Here is a 19,228-nt window from a genome sequence, read left to right as displayed (position 1 = left end):
ACCTTAAACAGAGAACTGTAAGTTAATCACACAGTTGGACAACTGACATTATCCATAAATTATTTTGATACAATGGCACCAGGATGCTAATTTATGCTATGTCCATTTGCTTATCATAGATTGGAAACTGCTTCACATAAAACAAAATTCTAACAAATCATATGGACTTACAGTCTATGCTAATTGCTTTTGGCACATTTCCCTTTGTAACAATTTTGCCAAGTCTCAGAGATGTTAAATGTAGCTCTAAGAATGTTTCAAAACAAAGTATTTTTCCTCAACATGAAATATAGTAATTTTAATGAAGAATAACTGAATTAATTTTAATACATTTATGCATGCAGCCATCCAACTAATCCATATTGAGGCTGAATACAGTATGCATCGGCATTTATTCAAATACAAATGACTGTAACATATGAAGAATTATTACAAAAATCTACATAGCAGAATTCTATTAAAAAAAAAAAAATTAAGCCTATGTTTCCTACTTGGTTGGTTTAGAGGTTCCTAAAACCAGGCTGTTTTCAGTGGTGTCTAGTGCCAAGTCAAGAGACACTGGACACAAACTGGAGTTCTCCACAAACAGGAAGTTCTCTGTGAACACCAGGAAGCATGCCTTTACCCTGCACCTGATGGAACACTGCTACAGGTTGCACAGAGAGGTTGTGGAGTCTCCCTTTCAGAGATCCTCAAAAGTTCCCTTGACTAAAAACTGGGCAATTTGCTCTGGATGGCCCTGTTTGAGTTGGGGGGGGGGGGGGGGGGGAGGGGGGAAGGTGGGATCAGATGGTGTCCAGAAGTCCCTGCCAGCCTCAGCCATTCTGCAACTCTGTGAAACCTCGTACAAACTTCAGAATTTAGGACTATGAAACTCATTTCAAAGTTACACTGAAACTAAATGATACAAATGTAGAGAAAACTTTGGGTATGCCCTCATGAAGACAGAACCTAGTGTTCAAATTCATTCTTTTGCCATCTGTCAAGGGATTATATGAATCACTTCTTAACTTAGGACTCTATGAAGACTCTACAGCCATTGAATTTACTAATTTTGCCCTTTATTCTTCAGCCAGTTTGGGAGCTAAAACAGACAGCTATCTCCAGTTCTTACAAAAATAGCATCTTAGGTTAGGAAAAGCAGTCTGTTAAGGTGTGTAAACTCACACATAATATAACTATTATTATTTAATTATATTTTAGGTCAATTTCTGTTAAATCAATTTCTGTTAAACTTAATTACATCCCTCTATGGCTTTAAACTGGGGCAGCTTCTATTAAGTTTACTTTCTCCAGAGACTTTCACAGTAAAGACAAATAATAAAGGTCCAGTTACTAAATGAGGGCAGCTATTAAATAAGGCCAGATGGTATTAAAGCTGGAAGGTAAAGATGTGGATATCAGATGAGATTACCCCCTGGTAAAAGAAATGTCCTGTATGGGGAAAAAAACCAAAACCAAAACCAAAAACAAACAAACAAAAAAAAAACTGAGGAAAGAGGAGAGAGAAGGCAACAAACAAAAGATGTTTGATACCTACAGAGATACCTTTTAGCAATGAAGTTGTACACTCCCTTTGATATAGTAGGGGATGCAAATATGCAGAGAATCCCTCCTTCACCTTGTTCAGTATTCCTAGTAGGAAACACACTGGGCCACCTTGGGGCCAAAGCATTTGGCAGTAACTTAGCCCAATGACAGGAAAAATCTGTTTGGCTGAGGGCCTACACCTGATCTTCACTAAGCATCTGTTAGATTTAATCAAAAGAATGTTGAAGATAATATACATATTAGTTTTCAAATATACCTGAGCAAAAATTACTGCAGCAATTCTTGATCGGACTTTAGAAGTGAAGAATTTTTAAAACTGAAAGGATATGTTCTATTTGACCAAATTTTCCAGAAAACTCATTTTTACCTTTTTGGTTTTTAATCTGAAAGGCGGATTTTATTTTATTCTTTAACCTGATAATTAAAAACTATTCTCTAAATTTCAGAAGGCAGAATTCAAATTAGCATCAACATACCAATAGCCAAGTAAGAGCTCATACATACCAACTCTGACACAGTTTCAAACACCTGAAATTATTCAACTTACCTGCTATAGAAAACAAACACATTGATTTAAGTACCTATACAATTATAAGCACTATTTTTTTAATGAACTGAAATAAATACTAGGAAATTCTGAGCAAAAAGATATGTCAGATGTTTTGAAGATACAGTTGAAGAGATTTTTTAAAATCTAATTTTGCAGAGTTGTAATCTAACATTCTGTGCAAAAATACATTTAAATAGGCTAAGGGTAGGCAGGTATCATTATATTTAATTACATCAAACAATGTAATGCAGGAGTTATTTTAATGCTGTGACGAAGAGGACACCAACAGCACTAACAATGGTTGTGGAAAAATAATATAAATTAATATGTAGCATTTAAGAAAGTTGGATAATTTGTGTTTTACATACAGAAATTCCATATGCTGTTTTCTGTAACAAAATTCTGATTGTCTCAGTCATGTGACCTACATGAGACTTCCTAAAATATGAATTCCTCACATTTACATGCAAAGATTTGACTCAGCTTTATGCATGGCAAAAACTGTCCAATACTTCTTCACATTCAATGAGAAAGTAATACTTATATTCAGCCAGTGAGTATTTTGACTGTATTCTGTCTGTTATATGTAGAAATTGTCACATATTAGGACAGTGAATGATGAAGGGAAAAATAATTAACCTCTATGTTACAAAATTTTCATTTTAAGTTCTGGGAAAGAGAAGATAAAACAGAGAAATATGTAACGATAACAGCTTTAGGCATAAATCTAACAGAAGAATCTCTACTGCAGCTATTAGGAGAGTCACTTCCCGGTGTCCAAACTAGTGTCTTAAGCCCCAACGTCTGCCCACACTTGCTCTGTTGAGAGACTTTAAGCCTAAGGAGGTTCTGATGTGCTGTGAATGTTCTGATACTTAACCCTACTACAGAATCCACATGAGCCTTTGTTTTACAGGCCTGCTCTTCACAACACAAGCCTCTTTGTTTCTTAAATAGACATTGATCTTCCTTCTATAGTGTAAAGTCACCAATGAACCAGCATGAGAAGCTAGAATACCAACACAACAGCGCCTTAATTTTTTCCCGAATGATTGTAAGAACTTGAGTACAGCTAAATAACAATTAAAGTAAAATAATATTCAAACAGTGGCTCACGAACGTAACTTAGACTCAAATGTACACTTTCATTCTTTGTCAATAATCAATTTTCAAAACAAAATAACAACAACAACAAAAAATCCAGTTCAACAGATCACATTTATAGCATAATGATTTATTTGTTTTGAATATGGGTGAAGAGGCAAATTCTCTTTTATTAACCTGGTACAAGCCAGGTATTTCCAATTAATTTAAAGAAATTAGAATTCATGACAGTCAAAATGAGAGCAGAATGTGGCACAACATGCACAGGACTAGAATTACAGAGACTTATGACTGAAATGTACACATATATTTGATAGCGGAAGGGATCCTACACTTCCAGTTTAATTAGCAACATATTTTTTTTTCCAAGTAAAAGAAAAGAAAATTAAGGTTCTACCACATAAAGTTTTTATCTTTACCTGACAATTTCATTGTTAAGAGAAACAGCTTCCAGGTACTTCTTCAGTGCGTAGTAATTATGGGTATATTTTCGGACATAATATCCTCTCCATGTTTTCTGAATCTACAAGAAATAAAAACTTTTTTTAGTATATTTCAAATTGAAAGTTTTTATGTGTATTAAATAACTTATATTTCCCCCAAAATAGCATGTCCTTAAAGGCAATATCAAGAAGCGACATCACTGTCTTTAAGTTAAGAAACTGCAGGTAAGATGTAACAGATTGTAGTTAAACGGTGATATGAATTTACTATTAAATGCCAACATCAACAAATAATATCAAATTTTAAGTAACTGTTTATGTTGCATCTGTTTATGTTGTTAAGAAACATCTGCTGCTGCCAGTGGCATTGCTTCATGTCAGAATGGTAAAAAGAAGTGGAGCCTTTTTTTGAAGTTACAGCATCTTTACACTCTTTTGTGCTCTGGATATGTTGTAAACTGAATGGAAAACTCCCATTTCCTCAGTGAATGAGGATTTCTGAAACCATCATTTATGAACTGTCAGTCTTTCCCATGCAAGATGATGTGCGTCTATTACACATTAATTACAACCTACTCACAAAATCCTATTCCTTCTGCCTAACAGATGAAGCTTAAAACAGAAAAGGTAACCTCTTTTCTGTAGTTAGTCCTTGTACTGTAGTAAGAACAGAAATTATGTAGTGTCGTTCATGAGAAAGAATTCAGCTTGATGTATTTAAATTGCATCAGTTTCAAAAATAGACAGTTCAGCCTGGCTCTTCCCAAGTATTTAGTTTAACAAAACAGTTTAAAATTTCCCTCATACATGAAAATGATAATTATGATGTTTCTGAAGTGATTACAGGTTTACTGGCTGTATGTTTTGTGAAAAGGGAAGTATTATCACTACTGCCATTTGCTAGTCATATCTATCCCTCTATACTGCATCACATTTACTGATGCTGCTAGAAAATATAACTTCTTTTCGGTCATGCTGAGGGCTGTTTTCAGTCTTCATTACCTATATTGTAACAGATCAGTGTATTTTGTATCAGTACATTTCAAAAAAAGATTTACAAACTTTTTCTCTGTCCTCACTGTCTGAATTTCTCTTTATTTACATTCTTCCACCCTTGAATTTATCTACTTATAAAATATTCTTTAATTTCTTCTTTGCATTGTTTCTTTTGCTTCTAAATGTATTTTAAAATTAATTTCTCGATTTCCATCTTCAGTTTTGCCTTACTTTATTCCCGCTCCAGCTCACACCTCATGACCTTTGCAGCTTTGAAATGTTATGAGACAACAGCAGAACAGCAAAATCCACTAAATAAATATAGTCTGAGGTCTTACTATCAAGGAGGAACTCCACAGTTAAGAAGCCATCACCAGATGCACTGAAAAGAAGAACACTGAGATTTACCAAGAACTCTCCTTTTCCCTGGGCCTCTGGCTACTAAATGATTTAAGAAATGCAACTCTTCACTGTATCTACAAGGAACACTTTTCTTCTTTTCCTTTTGGATCAACTTTTCTTAGAACCAAGCTAGGACTTTGTAAGTGGAGTAAATCCCTCTTTTGCTACTCTGTTGTTGCTTTCGACTGTTTTCTTTCCCTAATTTTTATTCCAAAGTAGCATAATGCAGAAGAGGCAGAAAGAGAATCATGAACTGTTCTTGATTTGGGAAAGAAAACAAGGGGAAAAAAAGCTGCCACTTGGCCAAATCACAAATCAGACTTTGCTCACAGTGACTTCATCTTCAAGTTTTGGCAGAGCCTTTAGGAAACAGGCAAAACTGTCTCTACCCCTTCCAGTTCCTCTGCGGTTGAACTCTGCATCACTAACTGTGGTAACTGACAAAAGTTACTGCAATTTTGCAACTGACACCATTTTCTGCTCTGAAAACAGTAACAAACTGGAACCATCTATATGGAGATCGATTAACAACTGCATAATTTTAAACACTGTCTCTAGTGTCATTTTTCAAGCACAAAAGAAAAAACAACTGTTTAAAGTAAAAACAAGCATTTAGTCTGAACTGATCTAGTCTATCTAGACCTATTCTATCATCAGTTATGATTATTTCTTTATGTAAGTTGTAATAACTATCACAGGAAAGCTTTCAGTAAGTCTTTGAGTGATATATCACAAAAAAAGTAAAACAATTCACTAAAGGTATGAGAAATAACATTCACTTTTAGTGTTAGCATTCCCTTTGAGCATCACTGCGCTTTTTCTCTCTTCTTAAATGAGACTCAAAACTAATATAAAAAGCTGGTGTTTTCTTTTTCCTATGTGTTATTTCTTTGTTTTTAATAAATACATGAAAAAAAGAGTTCAACCTGTAGTCATTGATATAAATAAATGTTGTTTAATCAAGTGAACATGGGAGCAAGAAATGTTCACACTAAACACGCTTTCTATGCACAAACTGTAGTAAATTTCATAGTCTTTACAACTCCCTTTCTCATACACAAGTGCATTGGGTTAAAAAGGGATATAGAAAGAGGAAAGAATGAGCATGCCTTCAGAGATGTGGGATTAAGCAAAATCCTTTGCATGTGAATAAGGATCTTTGTTTCTCTGTTTGGCTTCAATATTTCTCAACAAGAGTAACTTGGCTCCCATATAGCTGTGTGCTCATTAATGCAGGATTATGGTCCCTTTGAAACTATTTCTGACAGTCTTCACTTCCAGCTATAAATGCAGAACTGGATATTTGTGGGTTAAAGGATCAAAACTCAAATGGAAGACAAAAGAGTAAAATTATATAAACCTGTAATTATCTCCAATAGGCTCAGTACACCAATTAAACATCACATTCTACCTTTATATATACCACTGTCTGTCTAGAATGACCCCACTGAACGAATCACAGGAAAGAAACATGCATTATATCACAAAATATTTTATGCTACGTAAGTTGTTCCAGAAGTTGTGTCTCCTACGGAAACATTGTTTCCACGGAAATTACAACTGTTATAAAAAGCACATTAAAACTATTTGATAGAACAAATTTGCAGCTACAAAACACAATTTTTGAATATAATCACTATCATTAGCTACGCATTTTCACAAGTGATGAACGAGAGCATGGGTGCTGTGTTTGTTAATAATTGCTTGGCCATTCAGTAAGCAGCTCGTCTTTCACATCACTGTCACCATTGCTGAAACTCATTATCCACCAATTCAGTGTGCTCACAGCCACTGTTTGGTCTCCATAAATGTTTGGCAAACATTGATGAATGTCGATGGAAGCCATTTTTTCCACATGGAAGAATTAAATTCCACCTCTTTGGTTTCACATGCACTTCCATGTCAGACGCCATTTTGTCAGGCTGCCCCTCTGCTGCCATCTGTCTTACAGCAACAAAATGCAATGGAATATTGGTAGGAATATTCGGCCTCTACTGCCATGTCACCAACATCCACCTCTGCTATCATGCACTAACATAATAAAATTACTTTAGGAGTAGCACTTGCTGATTTCTACTACATTAATTATGTGTGTCACAATGTGTGACTAATCTCTTTGGAAAATAATACTTTACACATCTACACTGATGATGCTCTCACTTGTAATTTGAACATTCTAAACGTTTGGTTTTATAATAAAAGACAAATGTTATCTTGATAGTAACTCAACATCACAATTTAGTGCCTTCTGTCTTTCATCTGTTTTGGATGATGAAACAGGGACAGGCAACATTTTTCAAACAGTGTTGCTATCATAGCAGCTTTGAAAGTGTGGGTCATCTCAGCCAGTGAGATTTTTACAAGCATGGTATACAGGCTCTTGTTCATCACTAGCAAATTGACAAAGCCAATGGTGGTAACCATGTTGAAAAATAGTGTTTTGTAGCCGAGAATTTGCTCTATGTTATTGTGCTATTTGTATCTACTATAGTTTCCAGGGAAATAACAGGAGGCATTACTTTTGGAGTGACTTGTGAAGTATTGCAACTATATTTCTTTTTAATTCCAAGGTGAATGTTTTAAAATTTCTTGGAAAACAAGAGGCAAGTGTCTATGCCCTTCAAAGTAATTAGCAAGTTTCAACAGTGATTGGTACAAAACAATTATTGTCATTGATCAGCACTGAACAGATAATTTTAAACAAAGTCATTGTGTGCTCAGCAGATTACAGCTTGTTAACGGGCAAGTTCTAAATGACCTCTTAAGCTAGTCAAATCAATGATGCATATTCCTCATTAAGTAACATCAAAATGTAAGTGGTCTTATAAATAACATTTATTTTAAGCACTAAAACAAATGGCAAAACCTTGATATATCAAAAGCCATCTGCTCATGAAAATATTTTTTTTCGCAGGGATTATTTTTGCAGCCGAAAATTTATAGCATCTTAAATCTTTTAAGAGGGAGAATCATGCTGCAAAGAAGTGCTCAAAAGTAAAATTAATTAAAACGAGTTCTTTCTTTTAACCTAGAACGGTGGAACTGATGGTTCTGGTTACAAGTAAATGCAATACAGGGAGACAGAGATGTAGACTGACATCAAAACTATGAGCATGTGCAATAATTCTAATATCAAAATCAAAAACATCTTTCCAAACAGTGACTGGAAACCAAAATAAATCATTTAATAATATTATGAAGCAAAAGTAAGTAATCTAATACAAAAATATATACAGCTATTGTTATATTTTCAAAACACTGAGGCATTTTAATTGTGAATCAAGTCCATTATGTGTAAACGCAAGGCACTGTTGGCTTAGGAAATTCAAATTTTGACCATACAATTTCCTAGCACAAACTCAACAGGCCTTCAATGCTGTTGTTCTGCATTTCAGTTAGCTCCTCAGTAACCAGATAATGGCAAAAAAACCCCCACATTCAGTGTTTCAGAATTGTAGCATTTTAAATCTGCTCTGTAGATGCGGCTGCAAAACATACAGAGAGATGAGAATTGGATTCTGATATTTGCAAAGAAATAATGGTCTGTTCTCTTGTTTTCTACTGATTTAAATTTCCATTAAAGAAAAGGACGACTGAAAAAATGCCACTTTGAAGATTTATATCACCTAATGATTCAACATTATATTTCCATTACAAATGAATGAGAACACATTCAATTTCAAAATGAATGACCAAATGCAAAACACTAGTTGACTAGAATATGTAATTACCTTTGAAATTTTGTCTTTATGTGCCTTCTAAAAGTACATAGCAAACTTTTGAGAGAGGACTTGCACCATATGTTTCCCACAGATTTTAACTGCATGAGTATGTAGCATTTACCCTCTATGGAATAGTTGCAAGCCAGCTAGCTAAAGAAGAAACTAAAGGAAATAAGTACATTTTTTGAACAATTAGATTGCTGTAAAACACGTTTAGCTCTCTAAAATACACTGAATGTAAGATTCTTGTGCTTTTGAGGGAAACACCATCAAGTCAAAAACCTGATGAGAATCTAATGACACAACATTTGATTCTGACTTATCTGGGAGACAAGAAAGGCCACAGTTCTGGGGATCTTTCCACTTTACAAGAATCTCCCTGGGTTACTCCTACTCCATCACATCCCTACATTTGGTAGAATCGAAAATGTAATATGCCTTGCCTGGAGAGATATAGACCTTTAAAGTAAAGCAGATTTGGTTTGGTTTTTGTTTTTTTGTGTTTTTTTTTTTTTTTTCCCCCCCACAAAATAGAAGAAGTGAAGGAGGCATAAAGATTTCATCTCAAGGATTATCTCATGTCCTTATCTTGTTTGCTTTATTTGTTCAAATACAGATCCTGAGTTCAGGAAAAAAGTGCAAATTTTAGTTTAATATATTTTGCAGCTTTCCCATGACAACTGTATATTTATTAAACTTCAAGGACTGTTTACTCACTTCTTCGTCTAGCAGAAATCCCTCAAAATATCATCAATGAGATCAGAGCAGCTCTAACCTATGTCTGGCAATGAACTCATCCAGTACAAAGTAACTCTTCTGATATTCGATGCACCATTTGTAATGTATTAATGAAAGAATAAGCAACGCTACTTTAATGAACATTACACTTCTATTGTTTGTCAGAATTTTAAATAAATGTCTACATTTGTAAGAATACTCCCAGGCAGAGTGTTTTATCATCATATATGGCAAGGTACAATGAACATTTCAGAGGGGCAAGACACACACAAATGCCTTCAATTCAGCTACAGTTTTCAAATATAACCCAGACTACTGAGAGTAACTTTAATTTTTAACTAAGTACTATTTCCCACTGTTGCCATCAGCATATCAATCAAGTGTATATTATTCTGGTTTGCTCATTTTATTAAAAGCAAATTCGGAGCACAATTGACTTTTCATTTGTTTAACAAGTGAAGAAATATTTACCCTGACAGCCATTTCATTGTAGAAATTCATCTTCATAATAAAATATGCTGTCTGTGAATCAAGGAAAAAGAAAAAAAAGATGGCATATATTTCAGTTAACACAAAGACAGTGCTCCTATTTTTACATATAAAAGATAAGAATCTTTATACATAATACATAATAAGAGTCCTAGACTTAGAGAGAATAAAATCAAACTTTGTATTGAAGAGATAGGCTTCCTAATACATAATGCAGGCTTAACCAGAAAAATCTATGGTAGTCAAACTAGGAGCTAATGGAGATATATGATCATAAAATGCTCTCCGCTGAGTTTGATAATCAATGGTGCTCTACTGAGAGTAGAATAACAAAGCAGAAATATTCACAAGTGCTGGTGACACATAGTATTGTATGATTTATTCACTGGGGTTCTTTTAGCCAAAACTCACAGAAACATAAAAGGAATTCATATTTCAAGACGTCTGGTTTAATGAAAAATTCAAAGAAATGCTGTCTTCAGTCGAAATCGTTCAAGGATACGGATGCAGTGATGGAGCAAAATTGTGCCTTCCAACCATCTGTACTAAATGTTATGTACTTAGCTGTCTCCTGAGTAATCCTTGGGAATTTTGTTTCATTTAATATTCATTTTAACATCATAAAATCATAAATACAATGATACCATGTTACAGTGAATCCCCTGATATAGAAAACATTTCCTGAAGTCCTGGTTTCCTTCCAATAAAGTAGAATTCCTCTCATAGTGAACGAATCCCCTATTATACTAAGCAATCACTTGGCAGCATAGGTTATTTTAATGGATACATCACTTTAAACTAAGCTTTCACATCTGTTCCGCCCTCTAATTACAAATGCAAAATGAACATAATTCACAATTGTATCATAAAAAGTAAAATATAAGTACTTTGAATGCAAGAGTATGTCCTTTATTTAGCACAACATGCAGCTTTTATGTTTTTCTCGTGTTTTAGGCACAAATCAAAGGCAAAAGTGCTTTCCCCTGATATAGTGATTTTCTCCCCCATGGCAAACAGGAATTCACTATAAAAGGGTTTCACTGTAATTAGTGTTATTTGAATTGCCTAGTCTGATCCAAAGCAAATTGTCTGTGGAGAGCAGCAGGACTGGATTATTTATCAACAGTCTGGGCAATTAAGAAACAGTTGGCTGCAATATGTTATTTACAAATGAACACAATGATGCTACTTCATTTTAAATTCTTTTTCTTCATTACATTAAGCAAGGCATAATTCCTGCAGTTTAATTAAGGTGCATTTTAAATGCTCACTTTAATATCATACCAATCTACTAGTAATAGATACAGGAGTAAATATATTTCCTATATGAAAGAAAAATGCAAAACTGCTAAATCTAAAAAAAAAAAAAAGTTTCCCAAGTTTCCCTTATATATGTATATGCATATACACAACTATGTTTATATATATTTTTGAGGGAATCACAGTTCCAAATGCATGAATTAGAACAAATAGCAGGCTCTGCCTTCACTTTTCTCTACGTAACTACTTTCTAAGTGATGCTAACTGTAGATATTGGACTGAAATGTTTACCACAGCTAAGTATATTATTAAACACTTCAATTAAATTGGTATCATTTTGCTTTGCAGATCATCTTTTCTTTCTTTGGAAGAGAAAGTAAGAGTTGTAGTACCACCAAATAGCTTAAATATGATAAAGGATTTCTCTCCATCAGTGATTAAATTAACCAATCTGATACTTTTTTTTTTTTTTTTTCCCTCATGCTTGAAGGCCTTGAGCACTTTGGTTTGAAGGCACTCTAATTCACTGCAGAACCTAACTTATCATCACTGAGCTCCTTATGTCATTGGTACTGAAAGAAAGTGGGATCACTTTCCCTCTGAACTTAGTGAAGTACTGAAGAGCTCTGCAAATGCACCTCCCTATGACATTTACAGACAGCTAGAGTGCGAATACACCTCACAGAGGCATGACAAATCTGTGCCTTACACTGCCACTACTCAACACAATCACTCATAACAGAAAGGGAATTACACATCCCTCCTTTTATTCAGCGTTGCTCTAAATCACAAATCAGTCAAATGGAGAATTGCTCATATCGTTTTGTTTCACAGTTAGCCTCTCCTGTAAATTCTGATCTAATCTTGATTAGAATACAAAACAGTAAACTCTGCTTTTACAAGTGATGGACAATGTGTTTATCCCTATTCACAAAAGCATAAGCATTATTTCATGCTTCAGTTCAAGTATGTATTCACATACTTTCCTAGTAAACAAAACAGCTTTGAATACAACGTCCTCTCTTATCCAGAAGACACCTGCTTATGCCCACTTTTCTCATGCAACTTTCTGCATTTCTGTTTGTGATCGTTGCTTCTCATCATATCACTGGACACCAATTCCAAGGCTACATTTTCATGCTGACTCTCTGGGAAGAACTATCTCATAATCCCATCCACATGAACCACCACTTCCACTATGTAGTGTTTGTATCTGCCTTTGAGATTTATGAACAGATCTCCCTACTAATTCACTTTAAAGGCTATGATTCCAAAATTGAATCTTTTTGTGTATGAACTGCTGCATGATGCTTTATCTTTCCCTTTTTTTACTATTTAGAAACATGTTTGGAGATCACTTACAAATATTTTCTGATCATCATTACTATTTTCTTTGCATTTATACAGATAATACGAGCAGACAATTTCAAAGACCCAGAACTGTGACTGCAAACAGACATAGAGAAGGAACAGTCATTTGGTCTGAGTTAATGTGCTTTTCTTATAAAAGAAATAAGTGTTTGAATAATTCCTGCTGATCTGGGAATTTAAAACTGGCTACTGAGTTGAAGCTAAATAATTTAAGATGGTTTCAAACTATCTACTGTAACATACTTTTTAGATATACATATTCTTCCAAAGGGAGCTGAAAACAAGCCCATTGTGCATGCCAACTTCATTTAATAATGAAATGCTAGAATTCCATTTGCCTCAACAGGCGATTTCTTGTCTTTGGGAACTATTATAAAATGGAACACAAAGATACAGTCTGATTCATGGTTTGGTGTTTGCCTGGTTTTAAAACTCATCCTTTCCTCCAGGCACTTTAAGACTTTCAAAACCTACTACTACCAATGTAACAAAGGCATTAAGAAACTTATAGTAGTAGCTCAGTTCTTAATTTTAACTTGATATTAATGTTAAGAAAGAAACCTTTTTACCAAAGCTGCTATAATATAGAAAGCTCCATAGCTTTGGTAGCGTAAACTCTATAAATAGATTTTTTTATTAAGTTAATGAATGTTAACAGAAGAGGCACTAGAGGAGTAACAAATGAAATACTAGTAGTGATGCACATATGGACAGCCAATCTGATGAGCCTCAGCCTTTGTTATTTTCCGCATCAGTACCACTCACATTTCACAATTTTGAATATAATCATTAAAATGATTTACTATCTATGAATCATGGGTATTTTGTGCATATGCTTTGCCTTGTTTGCTGGCAGCAGATACCAATATAGTCATTATCAGCTGAGAAATTTTGAAGTGACCAAATTTTTTTGTGTTTAAGAAACCATCATGTCAAACATATTCCTGCATTTCATTATCATGAGTCACTACAACAAGTGTTAGCAAGAGTTCAACATGAACATTAAGTGATCTTCTAACTGAAAAATTGCATTTAACCACTGATAAGAATTTTGCTTCATTTCAAAATTTTTCAGATTCACCCAGTCACTGAGTGTGGCAAAACAGGGATGAATATAGGGAATGAACTAGAACTTTGTGTCTAAATCCAATCTGATAACAGATAATATATAATATAGCAGTCTAAAGGGGCAAAATTATCTGATACTTGTATAGTTTTCATGTTGGCTTCCAATCAGACTGGGCTATTCAGTCCTCTCTAAAGAGTCAGGAAGCACAAATTGAGGCATTCGAGGGAAAATATGGTTTTTTATGCTGATTGCTCCACATCACTTGCTGATGAGATTCAGTTTTTCTGAAGTTATGGATAATATTGGATGAATGTCAGAAACTAGATGGACTTCTAGTATAATTTTGAATATGTTTTTAAGTGGGTGTGCTGTGCTTAAGGCTTTGTCATACATTACAGCACAGAAACCAAACTTCCATAAATTCAAGGACAATATTCAGTGAAGTTCTTTTTCTCTTTTTTTCTTATTCAGAATCCAGTCCAACTACACAGCTTTCTAGCCTACATAAAATAATAATAATAATAATAATAATAATAATAATAATAATAATAATAATAATAAAAAATAGGAGTGTTTTAGAAGATGGAGTGAGAATCACAGCCTGAAAGGATTACATAATTAATTATTTTAAAAATTTTAATTAATTACATAAAGGTAAGCCAGGAAGTCTGGAAGAGGTAAAATTTTAATTAGGTTACTGATAATTGTAGGAAAGGAATAGAAAAGTTTTAGGCATACAAGCTTTCAAACACAAAAACATAGTTTAGTAGGAGGCATGGACATTAGCCTGTAACATACGAGTTATAATGGCTCAGCTTTTTCCTTCTGCTCAACTTGTCAGTTTTGACTAAATACAACTATTAAAAAAAAATCATCAAGAATAAATGACTAACAAGCCAAAATTACTGTAAAATATTAACACAAATTGACAAATTACAGAAGTTAACTACACATTAAAAACTTTATTATTTTAAGTTAAAGATAAATTAGCTTCTTCTTAATCTCCTAAACCTGTTAAAAAGGTTTCAGCTAGTGTGCTGTCATATACTTTCACTATCTTATGCTCTTTCAAGGGAATTAGATTCACTGTGATCTGCTGTGTGCCTTAAGGCAAAACCTCAAACACTTCAAGGTTCATTAAGTAGAAATTTAAGGCACTAAAATAAAGAACAGTGGTATGTAGAGATACAGGCTTATATTATAGAATTATATAGAATTAGAATTAATGGCAGAATTAGAAATTCTACCAGCAAGAACAAACAAACAAAATCTCACTGCTGGATTGGGAACTGATACTCCAGAGCTGCAAACACTTTAGAACTAACTTGACTATCATGAACAGACAAAAATTCATGGTGTTTTTCATCACAGTAACAGTTAAGTATATGACTGCATGCATCAAGAATCAAAGTTTCAGCTCTTAAATTTCAAGGCACGTAAATGAATTACTCCGTATTTATTCCATAAATACTCAAACAAGATTTTTAAACCTGATTTTCTACCTTAGTCTCTTCTCTGAAGTATCTTCTGCTTTGGTAACCTCTCCACCATTTCTGTATAAGAATCACCATTTTGCTCAGATATCTAAAATTAAACATATTTAGAAATGTTATTTTGAAACTGTACAACTGCAAATGTGTTATTTCCTAGTATTAAGAATAATGCATAGTGTATTATCCATACATACTCCAGAATGAAAGCCACTGCAAACCTACTTGATACACATACATGCATTTTACAGACATGAGTAATTGTTTATGATCTCCATTTTACAAATGGTGAAAAACATGTAATGAAACATTTAAAAAAATGACTTGGCCAAATTGAGCAGTGGAATTTAGTTTTCTACAATATGAGTTCAGTTACCAAATGCTCACTAGGCGATACTTTTAAGGTCCACAGTAACTGAGATATGAAAAGTCACTACAAACAGCATTTCTGAGGAATATCCTCATTTCCCCAGTCACACTGAGATCTCTTAATTAATGCTTTCCATCTATTAGGATCTATTAGTGTAGTGTAGGTAGGACTGCTAATTATATTCTAAAGGTTTGACTTATGAATTGGTATCAAAATAAACTGAACTTATTCACAGATAATGGGAAAGACTGACAAATGTGTCCTGATGTGTAGCCATCATATAGTTCTCTGTAATATGCAAATCCAAAACAATTAATACAACCTTTATAATATGCGAGGTTGGGAAATGAGTACTCCTTCTTGGACTGAAGGGGCAGGTGCCAATCTCTTCAGGTGAAAAAACCAGGGCCCAAGGGAATGGCATGAAGACATGTCTGAGCAGGGTTGGGTTGGGGATTAGGAAATGGTTCTTTGCCATGGAAAAGGCTGCCCAGGGCAGTGGTAGTGGTCCTGTCCTTCCAGAGATCAAGGATCACTTGGACAACCCCATGAGTCATAGGGTTAGAATTTTGGGTGGTGCTATTTGGAGCCAGGAGTTGGGACTTGATGATCCTTATGGATCCCTTCCAACTTGGAACATTCTATGATTCTATTTATGAAAATGGACTGTTTCTGTATTACTTATTAGCTGCTTATTAGCATCTTGACATTTTAATCCCATGCTGTTCTGAAAATCAAAAATTAATATATTTTTTAGAGTAGAGCATATGTTTTATCCATTTGATAGATTTTTTTTTATTTTTAAAAAGATTTCATTTCATTAAAATCAAGAAATACTATGAGAAATTTTAGAAAGAAATTCAGAAATGAAATACAGATTAAAATACGTCTAACATACTACCTCAGATAGGCTCGGACTCTGCATCCTCGAAACCAGCTCTGAATCTTGACAGCAGCTTTGTACACTATTTTTCTTTCTTCATCCACAGATCTGATAATATGAGAAGGAATAGTAAGTTATAGTAATAATAGAAAATATAAAAATTAATAACACTTGTTGGCATAACAATTTACTACCAAAACAGAAAATTCTTTGTTATTATTTCTTATTGTAGCTGGTGATCTTTTTCACTGGATTTTTGCACCCACAACTAAAACAGCTACAGAGAATTATAGTACTCAATGCAACAGCTTATTGAGCTCAAGGATATGATTTAGTGGAGGGTTTTTAGAGTTAGGGTACTGGTTAGGCTGTGGTTGGACTTGATGATCTTCGAGGTCTTATCCAACCTGGGTAATTCTATGATTCTATGACTCAAATATGTAGAATTTGGAGATAATGTAAAAATGAAATTGGCAGATCATTGGTGTGTGCTGCAGGCCAGAAAAGAGGGAGCAAAAGGAAATGAAGTAGAAACATGCTGAGACTGCAGGATTGACTAGCGGAGATGCTAGAGGAACTGATGATTAAGTGAGGGTATAGAGAAAGATGAAGAATTTGTTTTTAAGTTACATGAGAAGAAAGGTTATCTACAGAGATACTGGTCAGGCAGCTGAAGGTGCAACATGACCTTAAATGGAGAACTGATGACCTCAAAGAGATCTTCAAGAACTATTACTTGTCAAAGTCTTATGTTAAATTAGATAGTAAAATTGAAAAGCGTGTGCAGAAATGGGGCAAGAAACACAAGCAAAAGGGCCTCATCAAGAAGTTACTTAGTAATTCCAAGAGATAGTCCCTGCTTGTCTTCTTCCTGTGACTGTCTATTAGGAGAACAGTGACTGTGGAAAAGCAAAACGTCACATAAGGAAACTAGGAATCTAAAGGAGACTAAAGATGAGAGTTTTCAGAGAGTTCAAGAAGAAATAATTACTACAAGTCCCAGTGCTGAGGGGCTGAATCTTTTTTATTTAAGCAGATCATTTACAGAGTTTTTCTTGCAGTTTAGTTTCACAAGTTTCTATTTTGCCTTGTCAGCAAATAAGTGGTTTGGAGCATAAGTTGTTCAATATGTTATCTATCCTCCTGATCAGACTGCATAGTTGCCAGAGTGTTTCAATTAGGCTTGAAGAGTGAAAAATACTTCTCAAATACAGTATATTACAGTATGTAAAAGTAGTTCCATGACAAAATAAGTGCGCTAACAGATCCTGTATATTCTAATGCTAACTGTGAGAAAGTGCAGGCTTAATGCTTCTTTGCAATGTGTTATAATTGGGCAAGTCCCTCCCTAGGAGGGTGCTTTCCCTAAGAAGAAAAACAGTTTAGGAGATCCCATACTCTGACACAAAATGGAGTTCTGCATAAAGAATGACAGGAACATTACTATGATCAGAAGAACACCCAGGTTAAATTAATCTCTGGTCTAACCACAATCAACAGGTGGGAACATTACAGCCATCAGCCTGCCCTGATCTTTAATGGAACAGATATAGAGTGCTCAAACAGGAAATGCATTCTGAAAGATAAAGGTTTTCTAATTTGGGATTTGCTTTCAGGCACTTTAATTGCTGCATTCTGCCTGCAGAAGCAATTTCTAGCAAGAATATTTAGCTCTCACCAGGGTCCCGTTAAGTCAAGTTGATCTGGAGTTTCTGCATGTTCTACAAAGTTCTGCTTTTAGGTTTTGACAGATAAGTAAAGAAAGATGTGCATATATATATACACACATATATATATAATTGCTGTTATTTTGTGGTTTTGTTTTTAAATCTGTTTGGTACTCATAGACCTAAACCCTACAGGCTTTACTATTGAAGGTACTTGAAAACAGCACAATTAATACCAAAATAACCCCAACAAACTGACTACTTTGCAATCTATACTCTTCTGCACTTTCTGATGTTTTAGATAAATTTAAGCATTTGGGAAACCTGATATTTCATGGCAGTATAAGGACTTCAAAAAGTGCTTTTTAAAACCACCACTGATTTCTGTATGAATACCATTCAGCTAATGATAATGAATGAACACACAGATTACACACACAGGTACTCACAGCATCCCAGATTTGGCTATTTTAACAGACCCATTACTGTAAATAGAGCAGTTCTGCAGTGGAAGTGAAAGCTGTTGTTTCACTCTGCACAAAATAGTTCAAAGACTACTGCAAAACTGACACACTTCAATGCCCAAAGTTTGTTAAATTTAAAAGTTAAGCAAAAGATCTTTGCATTCATGTAGCATTCCACATCTTAATATCCTTCATTCACTGGGCTTGGCTGAACAACCATTCTCAACTGAGCTTAAGTATAATGAAGCAAAATGCTGAAAGGAGCATTGAAAGCATGTAATAAATAATTTCATCTTCATTTTTATTTAGAAAATGCAGAGTAAGTTTGATGACCTACTGGGGCTGTGCTATCTATAAAGGAATGCACCTCTGAGAGTATTTTGTCTCATCATTGCCTAAATATTACAAGGGGCTTTACAATTTCTGCCACTTCACAAAAGCAATTAATATGCAACTTGATTATTAATACTTTAAACAGACATGAAATCAGATGCAGTGTTTTAAGGACAAAAACCAGTGGGCATGGTGGTGGTGGGTTGGCAGTTTGATGACAATATTGGCGATTTAGTGATCGTTTCCAAACTTCACGATTCTCTGATTCTATCAAAATCTCTAAACAAGTTGTTCTGATTTGTTTCAAGGTTTTACTGACAGCCTTG

At 34.4% G+C, this 19,228-nt stretch overlaps 1 protein-coding gene across 2 annotated transcripts in view; it reads right to left on the bottom strand.

Moving 5' to 3' along the window:
* The window catches only part of SPATA17 (spermatogenesis associated 17), an 81,401-nt gene that overhangs the window by 60,917 nt on the left and 1,256 nt on the right, over positions 1–19,228 (bottom strand). The window contains exons 2-5 of one of the 2 annotated variants that reach the window (XM_015857265.3): positions 16,457–16,546; positions 15,198–15,279; positions 9,978–10,028; positions 3,625–3,728 (exon numbers count right to left, since the gene is read on the bottom strand). In XM_015857265.3, coding sequence (XP_015712751.2) covers positions 3,625–3,728; positions 9,978–10,028; positions 15,198–15,279; positions 16,457–16,546 — 327 coding nt within the window. The remainder of the gene's footprint in view (positions 1–3,624; positions 3,729–9,977; positions 10,029–15,197; positions 15,280–16,456; positions 16,547–19,228) is intronic. The other variant, XM_085542948.1, reaches the window with a different exon arrangement.

Source organism: Coturnix japonica, chromosome 3, assembly GCF_054131305.1.
Source record: "Coturnix japonica strain WE chromosome 3, WE-NBRP24, whole genome shotgun sequence".
NCBI lineage: Eukaryota > Metazoa > Chordata > Aves > Galliformes > Phasianidae > Coturnix > Coturnix japonica.
This window is presented reverse-complemented; position numbering and strand designations above follow the sequence as displayed.